The sequence below is a fragment of the Anabrus simplex genome, chromosome 13 (genome assembly GCF_040414725.1).
Source record: "Anabrus simplex isolate iqAnaSimp1 chromosome 13, ASM4041472v1, whole genome shotgun sequence".
NCBI lineage: Eukaryota > Metazoa > Arthropoda > Insecta > Orthoptera > Tettigoniidae > Anabrus > Anabrus simplex.
In genome coordinates this window covers 51902439-51916873 of record NC_090277.1, presented here as the reverse complement: position 1 = coordinate 51916873, position 14435 = coordinate 51902439, and the positions used below count along the sequence as shown (strand labels likewise).

Sequence of the window (14435 nt, the reverse complement as noted above, 5' to 3'; positions counted from 1 at the left end):
ATATCCTCCTCCATTCACCTCACATGGCCCCACCACCGAAGCCAGTTTATGCGTACAGCTTCATCGAGTTCATTCCTAACTTATCCTTTATTTCCGTCATTTCGAATACCCTCCTGCCATTGTTTCCACCTGTTTGTACCCGCAATTATTCTAGCTCCTTTTATGTCTGTTACTTCTCACTTGTGAATAAGATAACCTGAGTCCATCCAGCTTTCACTCCCGTAAAGCAAACTTATATATTTTCATTATTTCTCTGGACATGAGTTTATTATTTCTTGATTTTACCTTATTTCAACAAACATTTGTTAAATACAAGGTAATGATATAAGAAGTCTGAGACATAAGGATTAGCGATTACATGAAGGATTCAAAAAAATGTTCTTTTGATCGTTGCACACTCAATTTTGGTCCTGCAGGGCCGCTTCTTGTTTCGCTTTGTTCGGAATTTAGTCGTCTTATCAGTGATGGATTAAATTGACGTTTTTGCTTGCTCTAATGTGGTTTGAAGTCGGATATTTGGCGAAATTTTCAAAGAAATATCTTCTTCAAAGACACGTCGGTCGTTAACGGATTCACCGGATGACTTTTTTAGTATTTTCATATGGTATTGTTAAATAGGCTTCCAAAAGACACTTTGTCTTTTTGAAACTTGGCTGACGGTTCCAATATTATAGCGAATTATGTAGAGCACGGTACCGGCAAAATGGGGTCCCATTTGTTCGCCATCTTGTTTTGACGGTTCACCTCACAGAATTTATTTTGGCATCAAATTATTGTTTAAGAATCCCTCTTTGTAGTAATTTGATTATAATGACGATGTGATTAACACGTACGGAGGTGTCAGCGTTGCAAGGAAGCGTTACGTCTTGTGGCGGACCTTTCAACGCTAGTAAATGTCTAGCGCCAAACGTAAGCGAAAGACTTTTCCACATCAACAGCATAAAGTGACCTGAAAAAGTAGGAAATATTTTTGTAGCAAAACTATAATTTTCAGATAAATTACTCAAACTCTGATTGTAGTAAGATGCCAACCACTTGCCTTTAAACGCATTAAAACCAGTCGAGGACACACTCGCAAATACAGTCGAACAATGTTATTTATAATGAACCATGTTTAGGAGCAACGTAGCTGACAGCTTCCATTCAGGAAATAGGCGGATCGAACCCCACTGTCGGCAACTTTGAAAATGGTTTCACGCGGTTTTCCATTTTCATACCAGGCATTAACTTACGGCCACGGGCGCTTCGGAGAGAATCTGTAAAGTTATTTGGGAGATGTACCTCTTCTATCACGTGATTTAATCACTATTAATATTTGTTGCTTGTTACTTTTGAGTTCATTCATTGGCATTAGTCTTCAGATGTGATAGAGCACCTGTGGGACAGGACAAAATAAAACTGTAAACGCGTGGCATGTACAGTATGCAGTATACCACAGGCGCAAAACACTTTGGGCCCCATACTTCCCTTCTTTTCATGTATGTGTAATTTATCTTATCTTTCATCCTATTGATACCAGTATCTTCCAATTCAGCTTCTTATCAGGTGTTTGAACAATCCAGTCTTTTATTTCATGACTTATTTCTATCTACCAAGTGTCATTGTACTGTTCAAACTGATCATCTGCCCAAAATGATTCGAAAACATGTCATGTGTTGAGCAAGTAAAACACCCATATCGATATATTAATAGAAAAGAGAGGATTTGAGTTTAGAACTAGAAACTTTGCATGATGTACAGAGAGAGTGAATAACAATATCCACCTCAAAAAATCTCCAAATGCGTATAAGACATCGACATTGTGTGTCATATTCGTAAAAGGTATTAAGTGCCTGATGAAACGGAATAATCCTTTTTCCCGTTCTCTTGTTGTGCATAGTATATGTGGATACCAACTTTATTAAAGGCTTCGAATGGAACTGTGCAAATTTCATCCACCAGGGCAGCAATATTCTATTAGGCAAATTCAGAGGTGAATGAAACCTGCACAGTTCCATTTCGAAACATTTTACGGGAAAGGAAAATTTTACGAGCTGCCGAATATTATTTAAGAATATGAAAGCAGAATATCTACATCCATCAACAGATTTGGAAGTTGTTAAACGAGTGATCAAATAAAGATACATATATAAATAAAGTTTGCACTTGTATTTATTTTTTATAAAACAAATAAATAGACATTTTAGGAAGAGAAGTATATGTTGGTCGTATTGGCAACAGAGCTTAACCAAGGTAAGCCTTAGCGGCGATGGGGGCACCGTAGGCAGCAGGGTGAGCGTAGGCGACGGGGGCAGCGACCTTAGCGTAGGCGGGAGCAGCAACAACGGCCTTAGCAACAACAGCGGGCTCACGGTGGACGACGGCGTTGAATCCGTTGACGGGGTCAGCGGTGTACTCAACGGTACGACGGGTGCCGTCGGGCTCGGTAAGGCTGTAGCTACCCTGGACAACATCTCCTTGACGGCTCTCCTGCTGTCCCTTGGAGTCTCCGGTCAGAGCATCCTGAATGTCGTAGGCGTAGCTGTAGCTGGGGTTTGGGTCGTAGTCGGTGTCAACGGCGACGGGAGCGGCGACCTTAGCGTAGGCTGGGGCAGCGGCGTAGGCTACGGGAGCGTGAGCGTATGCGGGGGCGGCGTATGCACGGGCAGTCAGGGGAGCACCTGGGGCGTAGACGGCGGGAGCGCCGAGGATGCCAGCCTTAGCGACGGCCACGAGGGCGGCGAGAACGATGAACTGTAAAGAGAAATTGACATGAAATCAATCTTACTAAACACTGTGCTAAATGTAACAAATATATTAGGCTATTTCCTTATAGTTATCGTCCAACGAACAAAAATACTCTATGAATTAGTTTTAGCTGATAATGCGAAATATCAAGTGAAACCGTACATTGGCGACATTTAAGAATTACTTGGAAGGAATTTCTTATGCAGAACTCATAGATATTAATAATTAATAGAGGCCGGATTTGTTATGCATTAATAGGTTAGAATGCAAAGTTTCTGAAGCGAGCAGCAAGCATAATCTACCTTCACAACGATTATGCTATGGGGTTTGCATATACATTAGGGTTACGGCCCATCAGAAGTCCTATAATATATGTTACTCTTGCTACATTATGGAAGAGCGGGTGGCCGGCACTTCCTATTAACAAAATTTAATTTGCAATCTAACCTGTTACGACATTAAAATCCGGGCTCTAATAATTAATAATTTTTGCTCTTCTGTAGGTGAATGTGCATCATTTAACCAGAAAAATCGAAGCTTTCAATCGAAGAGCCGTACGGCGGACTACTCATCCTTTTGTTTTCCCATTGAAAGAACAGTAAAAGAAGGATAATTGTGTTCATGTCCCTGCCTTTGATTTTACCGCTGAGTACATTTCGAAAAATTTGTAATGATATGCCATGCAACTTACTTCAAGGGGTTTAAAATGAATGGTACGAGATTTTTTGCAGATCGAAATGCTCTGTCTGCCAAAATTAACTCATAAATATTACTGCAATTTAAATCTGAAGGACAGTAAATATTTTCTTGAATAGTTTTTGAAAATGCGCCATTGTTCTCTACATTAAATAAGGTACAGTACAATACTTTCACGGAGAGCTGCCTATTTTCTTATGTAAATTATTCTTGAACCTGACTGAAATTCATATGTGGAAGAGAGAAACAATATTACGCATGATAGAGAGGTTCTGAGAAAGTACTGTGTCTTATCTCTCATACCCTATGTTGTAGGGGTGTGCTCTGTTCACCCGGAAGGACGTGGGTTTGATTCACCGCCAGGACGTCGAAAAAATTATGAAACGACAGATCCATTTCCAGAGTGCCAAATGGCTCTGAGGTTCACTTAGTTAAGGTGTCTTGGCATTGGCTAAAGACTAAGCGCCGAAGGTTTCTGAAAGTGGAAGGCCTTTATCCTTTACCTTGCACTCCTGCATGGACCTGTACGGCCTGTATGAAGAAAGCTTTTGTACACAACAATAGATTAATTATTATTAGGTTTACCCCATAGGATCGTTAAAAATTGTGTCCGAGGATTGTTTCCTTTAAATTCTCGGCTATGAAGATTTTCCTTGCAGGCGTAAACAATTTTTGCATAGGATGGATTTGCCACCAACCAACACGTCCAACGGTAATTTATACACATTTAATGAATAAATGCCTGTTTCGTTTCATTTTTCCAAGTCATTCATCAACATGGAAATTAAAATAATTAATTATGATCGTCTGAAAATAGCAATGGAACTAAGCATTCTTCTCACTGTGGTAAGTAGAAGGAGAAGAATCAATGGCCTCATCTTCTCTGGACAGATCGCATGAATAAATGTCTTTTACGCTGTCAGCCAATCAATTTTGTCATTCCATTTTTTCTCCCAGATGGCAGAGATATCAGAATTATTTTGGGCGACCTACGTCTGAGTTTTAACTAAATTTCGTAGAAAAAAATGTTATTAGCTTTACGTCCAAAATATGTCACCAGATATTTTTTCTTGTGGACGAAGTATGATATGGAATCGCAAATAGACGTTTCTCCGCTCTTAAAAATTCGAATAACTCTCTCGGGATTTAATCCACCCTCATGGGATCAGGAATTCGACTCACTAACACTCACGATAATCCGCTCATATGAAGTTAATTATCGACGATTCTGAAATAGTCTTGTCCCTTGCATGTCAATTTGAGTGTATATCGTAGTGATAATTCGGTGCAGTATGAATCAAGTTCGGAGACTTCAACGCTCGGTTGTCACAGTAAATTCCACTATGCTTGAGTGCGGAGACTTCAACGCTCGGTTGTCACAGTAAATTCCACTAGGCTTGAGTTGATTCCTTTGCAGAAAGCATGATATTGTCACAAGCCACGACTGATAATTTGCCTAAGCTAGCGAACACGAGCACTATCATCTCCTTTCGAGATTTGCACGACTGTCTTCTCTCCTCTGTAGCTTCGAGAACGTATCCATACGAACGCTGAGTTTGTACTTCACAGAGCAGACTCCCACTGAACACTTACCCTGTAAGCCATTGTGTGTGAACTGGTGTTCTGATCGTGAACAACTGATGCTGTTTGCAGCGAACCAGGGCGCTTTTATTCTGTTCAAGTGACGAAAGCTCTGACTGTCCCTCCGCCTCCAGGCTTCAGTTTGCTCACGTGATCACCTGCCCTGCGAAAGATTTAGAAACTAACCTCCAACTCGTTCCTGTTACCATCCCACCACACTTGCACATTACCAACGACTATGATTTGTACGGTAAGGAATGCGGTATGAAGGGCAACTGGAGACTTAGTAGATTTCAGATATTATTCTCCAGAACACCAAGGAATGGTCAGGAATGGAGACAACTGAAAAGCTCTTCAGGGTGCTTGAAGATTGGGCGGCATTCTCTGGATTAATCGACGACGTCCTGGGAACTGCGGTTGGCTTTCATCTGCTGAATTCGTACCATGCTTATAACTAGGACCAGTATTTTGTTGGCCTAATAAATGCAGAGAAAATGGGCTGAAAATCCTCAAAAATGGGTTTAATTAACACAGAAAATTACCCAAAAATGTAATGTAAAATACATATTTACCCAAAACAATAAATACAGGGTATGTGCATTTTCCACATTACCATCACGGAGTGAACAATATATATATTTACAATTTGTTAAACATGTCCTTCTCCACGACTAAATAGTTAGCGTGCTAGGTTTTGGTCACAGGGGTCCCGGGTTCGATTCTCGACAGGCAATAATGCCCCTGGCTCGGGGACTGGCTGTATGTGTCGTCTCATCATCATTTCATCCTCATCACAACACGCAGATCCCCCATACAGGCGTCAAATGAAAAACCTGCATCAGGCCTCTCCGGAGACCACATGCCATTATATTATTATTATTATTATTATTATTATTATTATTATTATTATGTCTGCTTAACATCTCACCGACATATGGTGGGATAGGAAAGTGGTAGGGGTTGGAAAGAACCGGCATTTGCCTGGTGTGAAAATGGGAAACAATGGAAATCCATCTTTTGGCCTGGAGTTCGAACCCGCTACCTCCCAATTGCAACCTCACAGCTGTATGACCCTATCCGCATGGGCTCAGTATAAGAATAATAGTTACAGAAATTGATGAGAATAATATTTGTCATTTTTAAATGCAGTTCTAACAAGCAAAATAACTGAGCATCTGTATATCGTCATTAGGATATTATGCAGTCCACTGATATTCTTGAACTTGTCGTGACCTACATGTTGCTGAATGCTGAATGGTAAATTTCGTGCTCCTTTCACTTCGCTTATTTCTCAGAAACCTATCTGAACATCTGCAGAAAAATATCCTTGCCGAGGTATGAAATAATTTTCCTTTGGTGGGCAGGTTTAGTAAGTAATTCATCTTTATTCAGGGCGAAGTTAGGGATGAAGGCCCTCTCTTACACGTAACCGCAAAATTTAAAAAAGTATATTACAGACATGTAGAACAATTACAACTCATTTAAAAAATACTCGTAGTAGTGCTAATAGCAAAATAATAGAAATATTTATAGAATGTATAATACTGTATAAATGTAGATGATAATGATTATAAAACTAGCAACTATTTTTCACGAAAATGTGGTTTCACGCACTCATTCGCACTTCGCTCATCGTACAAGTCAGCTAGAAGCATTCAGCAAGTGATTTCGGCAATCCATCTTAAATCTCCTGCAAGAACGAAAACCTCTAATGTTAGCAGGGGGGGGGGGTATTTCACAGGCTAGCGCAGTGACTGCAAAGTAGTGGTTGTAAGCCCTGGAGTGACTGAGAGATACAAAGGAGGCTGATTGTGTATATATATGTATGAATCTGTTTATCTGGGTTATACCCATCCTTTAGTGTTAAAAAGCATTGAATACGGGACATTCTCGAGCTTATTGTCCGCGTAATTCCTAAATATTACTGCAAGTTAAATCTGGAGGACAATACACATAATCTTGAATAGCCTTTGAAAATACACCACCATTCTCTCCATTAATTAACATACAGTACAATACTTTCACGAAGAGCAAAGGTAGTAAGTTGTGTTGTTTTTGTCCCTACATTGGTAGTTTTGAGGAACACAAATTTAAGCTAATTCAGCCAGGTGGAGCAGCATTACGCTTCCACATAACTTGGCCTGGGTTCTGTTCCCGACCACACTAAAAAGTTGAAGGCTATTGAGCAGCTCCAACCATACATTCCGCAGAATAAGGAGGAAGACCATTTTATAAAGATATTCTAAAATGGCACAATGCGGTTGGTTTGGAGGATGAGGGTGATAAAAACTGATTATTATATCCAGGGGTTTCCTGGTTAATTTTAAAAGAATAAAGAGGGTAATTAAAAAAAAACATTCTGCATTGATTGACTAGTGTAAATATTTCTTGATTTTTTTCTATCTCTTCTGGTGATATTTCAGTGTTAGTATGTAATAATGGAAACACTTGTTGCCTCAGATAAACTTCATAATTTAAATTTTTTTAAATTTTTAGAGATTGACTGTGTTTTTTATTAAAGTAAACGCATTATATACTACAATTACAAGTAGATACTGCGGCCAGTATCCAGTAATCTGGAGATAGTAGGTTCGAGCCCCACTTTTGGCAGCCCTGAAAATGGTTTTCCGTGGTTTCCCATTTTCACACCAGGCAAATGCCGGGGCTGTACCTTAATTAAAGCCACGGCCGCTTCCTTCCAATTCCTAGGCCTTTCCTATCCCATCGTCGCCATAAGACATATCTGTGTCGGTGCGACGTAAAGCAAAATAGCACCACAAGTAAATACTTCGATTAATATCCCAAATAAAGGCTAATTTTCAAAGAATGGCTCGTTTTAAATGCAAATGCAACTAAATGAATTGCTAAAAGGAGTTAAGTCAATGCATTTTAAACATAACAAGATGTATAAAGACAAGACAAAGTCACTTCCGCCATGAAGGCCCTTGGAGGAGTAGAAGGTAAAGGCTTCCACCATCGTTAATCTCGGCACGTGATGGGGTAGAGTGGTTAGCTCTACGCCCGGCCGCCTTTGCCCCCAGGTATTAACCTGGTACTCATTCTTAGTGTAGGCTGAGTGAACCTCAGGGCCGTATGCACCTCCGGAAGTGGAAATCTCAGTTCTTAAATTTTCGCCTTCCTGACGGGGATTCGACCCCACGTCCTTCCGGACGAACCGAGCACGCCTTTACCGCTTCGGCCAGGCAGCCCCTAACAAACAGTATAGAAAATGAAATTTATATTAAATGTTTGGAGTTATATAGGTCTGTCAGAAGTAGCCAAACTTATTAAAAGAGGTTTTTTCTTCCATAACGCAATAACGCAGGATACAAACCCGTTTTCTCAGAACTAGTTTGAATGGACTTAATCCCTTTTAACAATTCATGATTCAATTATTGATGACAGGTATTTCGGTACATCTGAGTTTATAATTCCATGCAGAAGGGACAACATTTAGATGGCTTTATCTTTGCAATTCTAACACTTGAAGTGACACATGGGAGATGCCGCCCACCCTCATTGGAGGGTCTGCATTACAAGGGCTGCACTCTGCTAGAAATAGCCACACGAGGGCCTGTACAACCATCTGCTGGTAAAACTCTAAGTATGTGTATGTATGGTAGTACTCAGGTGTCCGACTTATTGGCTGAATGGTCAGCGTACTGGCCTTCGGTTCAGAGGGTCCTGGGTTCGATTCCCGGCCGGTCCGGGGATTTTAACCTGCATTGGTTAATTCCAATGGCCCAGGTGTTTTTGCCGTCCCTAACATCCCTGCAATTCACACACCACACATAACACTATCCTCCACCACAATTTCTCGCATTTACCTACAGATGGCAGATGCCGCCCACCCTGATCGGAGGGTCTGCCTTACAAGGGCTGCAATCGGCTAGAAATAGCCACACGAGGGCCGGTACACCCATATGTTGGTAAACTAGATGGCGGCTACGCGAGAGGTAAACTACCCAGGGTGAAAATCAGCTGGTACTTTGGCATGCGAGCTACCATCTCCGCATAAGCTCTAGGTAGCTACCCGGAGCTAGACACCGATATACGGGGTTGGCTAGTGTGATTTTCAGCGATTAAACACCACATGCAGGGGAGACGCTGCGCTGCGCCGCTTACTGACTCTCGGTAGATAGCGGCAACGCTCCGCCCGCCACCTGCACTGTGGCTGAAGCCTTATGCTACCGATTGCGCTACGCAGGAGTAGCCGAACAGAAATATCGTTGTACGTGGAGGGCAAGTTACGCGCTACTTTACCTGTAGGTGGTAGAACCGGTCCTGAAATGTGTATCGTTACCTAATAAAGTGATAATACCTCCGCGTCTTATCGCAAGCTCATCCAGATTAGAAGTAATGTCTCTTCGCACTCTAGGAATCAGGATTTTCTAAGATTACAGATAAGAATTGTAGGAGGATACTTAATTTCACCGTTGAGGTTTTTCAAACTAGTCTTTCAATTGTTGGATCGCAGTACAGTAGATTTTGAAATGGTCAGCCAGTATCTTGCAGTTCTCTTTACTGTTTGTCTCTAGTGATCCGTTAGGTCGACGGAAACTTAATGTTGGTGGTTTGTACACTGATAAGTCCTCACGGAATGTCTTGTAGATATTCCGAATGTTGTTTTTTCTGGAAATCCTCTTCTATCTCTGCGAGTCTGTTCTTCTCATAATCACGTTATTCGCGGCGGATTACTTTTGAGGTCAGTTTTTGAGTCTTCAAGAAATTCTTCCATCTGTCGACTGTTCGGTGTCCATTCCATTGGTTCCATGCTTTGATTCTGTTATTGATAGCTTCATCACAGGTTGTGTTCCACCATCTGTGTTTACGTTTCCTGGGTGGCTCTCCGAATTTCATTGCTGATGATTGTAATGTGGTGCGAATGTCTGGCCACACCTTAGGATCTTGATCGTGTATGTCACGTACGAAAACGTCAGCGTTCTTCCTCAGCCAGTCCGGAAACACTCTTGGAAATCGGTTGCCTTTAGTTCTACATATGTTCGATTGGAACCTAACCTAATCTAACCTAACCTAACCTAACCTTTGCGTAAGGTAGTGATCGTAATCGACAACTTCCTTCCGTACTTTAACATTCTGAATCTCAAGCATATTCTTGACGGAAATAGCAAGATGATCAATCTGGAATTACCCTAGTAATCCCACTGTCGGAAGCCCTGAAGATGGTTTTCCGTGGTTTCCCATTTTCACACCAGACAAATGCCACGGCCGCTTCCTTACAACTACTAGACCTTTCCTATCCCATCGTCGCCATAAAGACCTATCTGTGTCGGTGCGACATAAAGCCATCAGCAAAAAAAGTAATGGGTTAGATGATCTCCAAGTTTTCTTTTTTATGTAAAGGTCTCATAAAGTGTGTGGAAATGAGTTTCAGCATGAATGATGTACAAAAGCTTATTAGACGTTCTCCATTCTTATTAGTCTGCCGATATGCAGGATGAAGTCCTACGATTGATTTGTATTTCTTCTCTCTGCCAACCTGTGCATTGAAATCCCCTAATAATATTTTAACGGGATGTTTAGGGATCTTGCTAGTAGTTTCTTCAAGCAGTTCCCAAAAGTCTTATACTTTCTGTGGGTTTTTTTTAATTATCTATGCATGGGCATTTATCAAGGCATATGCTTTGTTGCTTGATTTAACTGTAAGAAGTGAGATTCTTTCACCTGTTGATGTAAAGTCGATGACTGATTCTAATATGGTTTTCCTTACTGTAAAGGCCGTCGCGGGTATTGATAAATTCCCTTTGATATTTATGACTGGTTTACCCTTAAATATCCTGACGTCTTCAGAGTCAAAGTGGTTCTTACCTTGAAATCTGGTTTTTTGGATCGCTAGGATTTGAATATCAAATTTGTCCAGGGCTTCAGTCAGTTGTTTAAGTTTTCCAGTTTTCAGCAGGGTGTTGATGTTAATAGTATTGAGGAAGTTCTTTTTTTGGGGGCGAAGAAATTTCGAGAAGCTCCGATCCTTCTCTGAAGCACGATGTTCCCGATCCACCAGAAGCAGACGATCGGGAGAAACCTGACGTGCGTCCGCGGCCTGGGGTAGTTACATTGGTAGCGTGTGTTCCATCATGCCAGGGTTACGAGTTGAAAATACAACTAGTGATGATCTTTTGGGAAAGATCACGAAAATACAGCTCGATTGATGAGATCAAGAGGTGCCTCGAGATATTCGTGGCTGTGGGTAGGCATTTTCTTCTAACCCAAAACGTTATAGTTTTTCCGCCAATACACTGGGGGCTGATTGAAGTGGTTTCACACTGGGCGATGGAGTCGCCACAACCTACGCCGAAATTATTATTATTATTATTATTATTATTATTATTATTATTATTATTAATTTCAAGTATCTAGGTTGTGTGTTCTCCCAGAATGGTAATATAGTAAGTGAGATTGAATCAAGGTGTCGTAAAGCTAATGCAGTGAGCTCGCAGCTGCGATCAACAGTATTCTGTAAGAAGGAAGTCAGCTCCCAGACGAAACTATCTTTACATCGGTCTGTTTTCAGACCAACTTTGCTTTACGGGAGCGAAAGCTGGGTGGACTCAGGATATCTTATTCATAAGTTAGAAGTAACAGACATGAAAGTAGCAAGAATGATTGCTAGTAAAAACAGGTAGGAACAATGGCAGGAGGGTACTCGGAATGAGGAGATAAAGGCTAATTTAGGAATGAACTCGATGGATGAAGCTGTACGCATAAACCGGCTTCGGTGGTGGGGTCATGTGAGGCGAATGGAGGAAGATAGGTTACCTAGGAGAATAATGGACTCTGCTATGGAGGGTAAGAGAAGTAGAGGTAGACCAAGACGACGATGGTTAGACTCGGTTTCTAACGATTTAAAGATAAGAGGTACAGAACTAAATGAGGCCACAACACTAGTTGCAAACCGAGAATTGTGGCGACGTTTAGTAAATTCACAGAGGCTTGCAGACTGAACGCTGAAAGGCATAACAGTCTATAATGATAACGTCTGTATGTTATTTTTTTTTTGTTTGTTATGGGCTTTACGTCGCACCGACACAGATATGTCTTATGGCAACGATGGGATTTGAAAGGCCTAGGAGTTGGAAGGAAGCGGCCGTGGCCTTAATTAAGGTACAGCCCCAGCATTTGCCTGGTGTGAAAATGGGAAACCACGGAAAACCATCTTCAGGGCTGCCGATAGTGGAATTCGAACCTACTATCTCCCGGATGCAAGCTCACAGCCGCGCGCCTCTACGCACACGGCCAACTCGCCCGGTATTATTATTATTATTATTATTATTATTATTATTATTATTATTATTATTATTATTATTATTATTATTATTATTATTATTATTTACAACTATACCAGCCGTACCGGTGATTACTGGTACAAGTAAGCAATGAATAAGAGATAACCAGTATCCTAAAATAGCCTATCCTTCATAATTATCAGTAAATACTCACCAAACTTGTTAGTCAACGCCCCATAACGCAGAGAGGAGTTGGATCCAAAGTTAAGTATTGACACGGTGTGAAATGAATAAAGTTTTGAAAGAAAAACACCAAAATTTCTTTCTGTAAACAATTAAAATTTAATTAATAATTCATTTGCAAGAATTTTACAATTGATTGAAAGAATAAACTATTTTTTCGCTCTTTTGAATAAACTTACGGTGCACCGTTTAAGGCAAATTACATTTAAAAGAGAAATTAATTAAATAAATTAAGACTGGATAAAGTCAAAACAATTTCCACTGAAGTGAGGGACGCCCTCTAAATTAAAAACTAAAATTAACATTAATGAATAAATGATTTAAGAAGAAAAATAATCACCTGGCAGAAGCCCCTAAAATAAACAGATTTTCCAGCACATTAATTGCGAAATTTTTACAGGATTTCTTGCCTTTTAATTTATTACTGGACTTAATAACGAGAGGTCACGAGATTCTCTCGAAGAAACCAGATCTCAAGAGGACTACAGGAAGGGTGAAAAGAACGTAGACCGAATGCCAGTCCAAAAACAAAAAGAGACACCAAGGTTAACTTTAAATAGGTCACCAAGACGACCCAAAAATTTACAGCACTTCACTAAAAGCACACAAAGTACCTCCAAACTTGGGGGACAACCCGCTCAAATTAATCATCAAACACCCAGATTTAAGAGTAAAACACGCCAACATAAGAACCATGCCCACTTCGACACAATTAAATATATCATAAATGCAAAGCGAATGCACTCCATTAAATTAATAAACGAAAGGGTAAGAGGAACAGCTCAAACTTTAGGGCACTCGCAAATTATCACTTCATTTTTTTTAAATAATAATTATTCCAACAACTCATCCCCATGGGCGACGGTTGCCATGGAGACAACCAAACAAGAACTACAGAGCCATAAAAGAAAAAAACATTTTAATACGGAAAAGGAAAACCAGAGAATGAAAATTAAAAGAATAAGGAGATTCTGATTTCCTGAGAAAATTGCGTGGTTTCAATCTTTCCAGCGGACGACTACACATTAGCAAAACTATGTCATTTCTTATTAATAACATATCTTTTACATGATCCTACATATAAATAATATTAACAATGAAGCCATTTCTCGCAGAAAAATGCAGAAACATAAACAGATTTTGATAGAATTCTTCCTGCGGTACGAAAGTTGAAAACTGCAGTCAGTAAGCCGAATACTTTTCGCGTTACGAAATTTCCAAGTTCATTTGAAATGAAGATCTATCAGAACTGGTAATCGTAGGACAGAATAACATCCGCAAATTTAATTAAGATTTTGAGACGAGCCAATCCAGCTCCAGGAGAAAAAGAAAATAATAATATATTGATAAACAGAACTTACATTAGGTCCTTGAAAGGAAGCTAACGCATGGCGTCAGCCGGGTTCTTATACTCACAACCTTCCAAAAGGGTAAAATTAGTAAATAAGTTGCGGACGTCCATTCCCAGAAGAATCGTAAACAAACTTTGAGGGCATTAGCCCCCATACTTTATGAATTACCCAGGCATGCTGTGGTATTTTTGATGCTCTAGAAATGAGCCATCGCAAGACACATCCAACATCCATAATGGACGACAATGCACTGGCTTCACGCCAACAAGCTACGTGAAGCAGAACTTAGCTGGATAGCGTACGAGCTTCGGGAGAGAGACTCGCTCTAGAGCTGGTCCATCACTGGACCAGAAAATAACAAATATAGGAGCAGAATACATCGTATATGAACGATGGATTATAACCCCTCGGCGGAGAAAAATGCAATTAAATTTAGCGACATAAGTCGCACAGGAAATAAAATATTAAGCGAATTGGAATAAAATTCCAAAGCGATACAAATTTCAATGGCGAGTCACCCAGGCCTAAAATGTTGAGGAGAAAGGCTTAAAACGTGTCCTCACTGGGACACAACAAATTCAGAAACTCTTCC

At 40.4% G+C, this 14435-nt stretch overlaps 1 protein-coding gene across 1 annotated transcript; it reads right to left on the bottom strand.

Moving 5' to 3' along the window:
* Positions 1–2223: 2223 nt before the first annotated feature.
* Positions 2224–5028, bottom strand: LOC136884774 (larval cuticle protein A3A-like). Its single transcript, XM_068230040.1, has 2 exons — positions 5017–5028; positions 2224–2733 (listed from the first exon to the last, which is right to left on the bottom strand). The coding sequence occupies exons 1-2, from the start codon at positions 5026–5028 to the stop codon at positions 2224–2226; spliced, it is 522 nt and encodes a 173-aa protein (XP_068086141.1).
* Positions 5029–14435: the final 9407 nt, after the last annotated feature.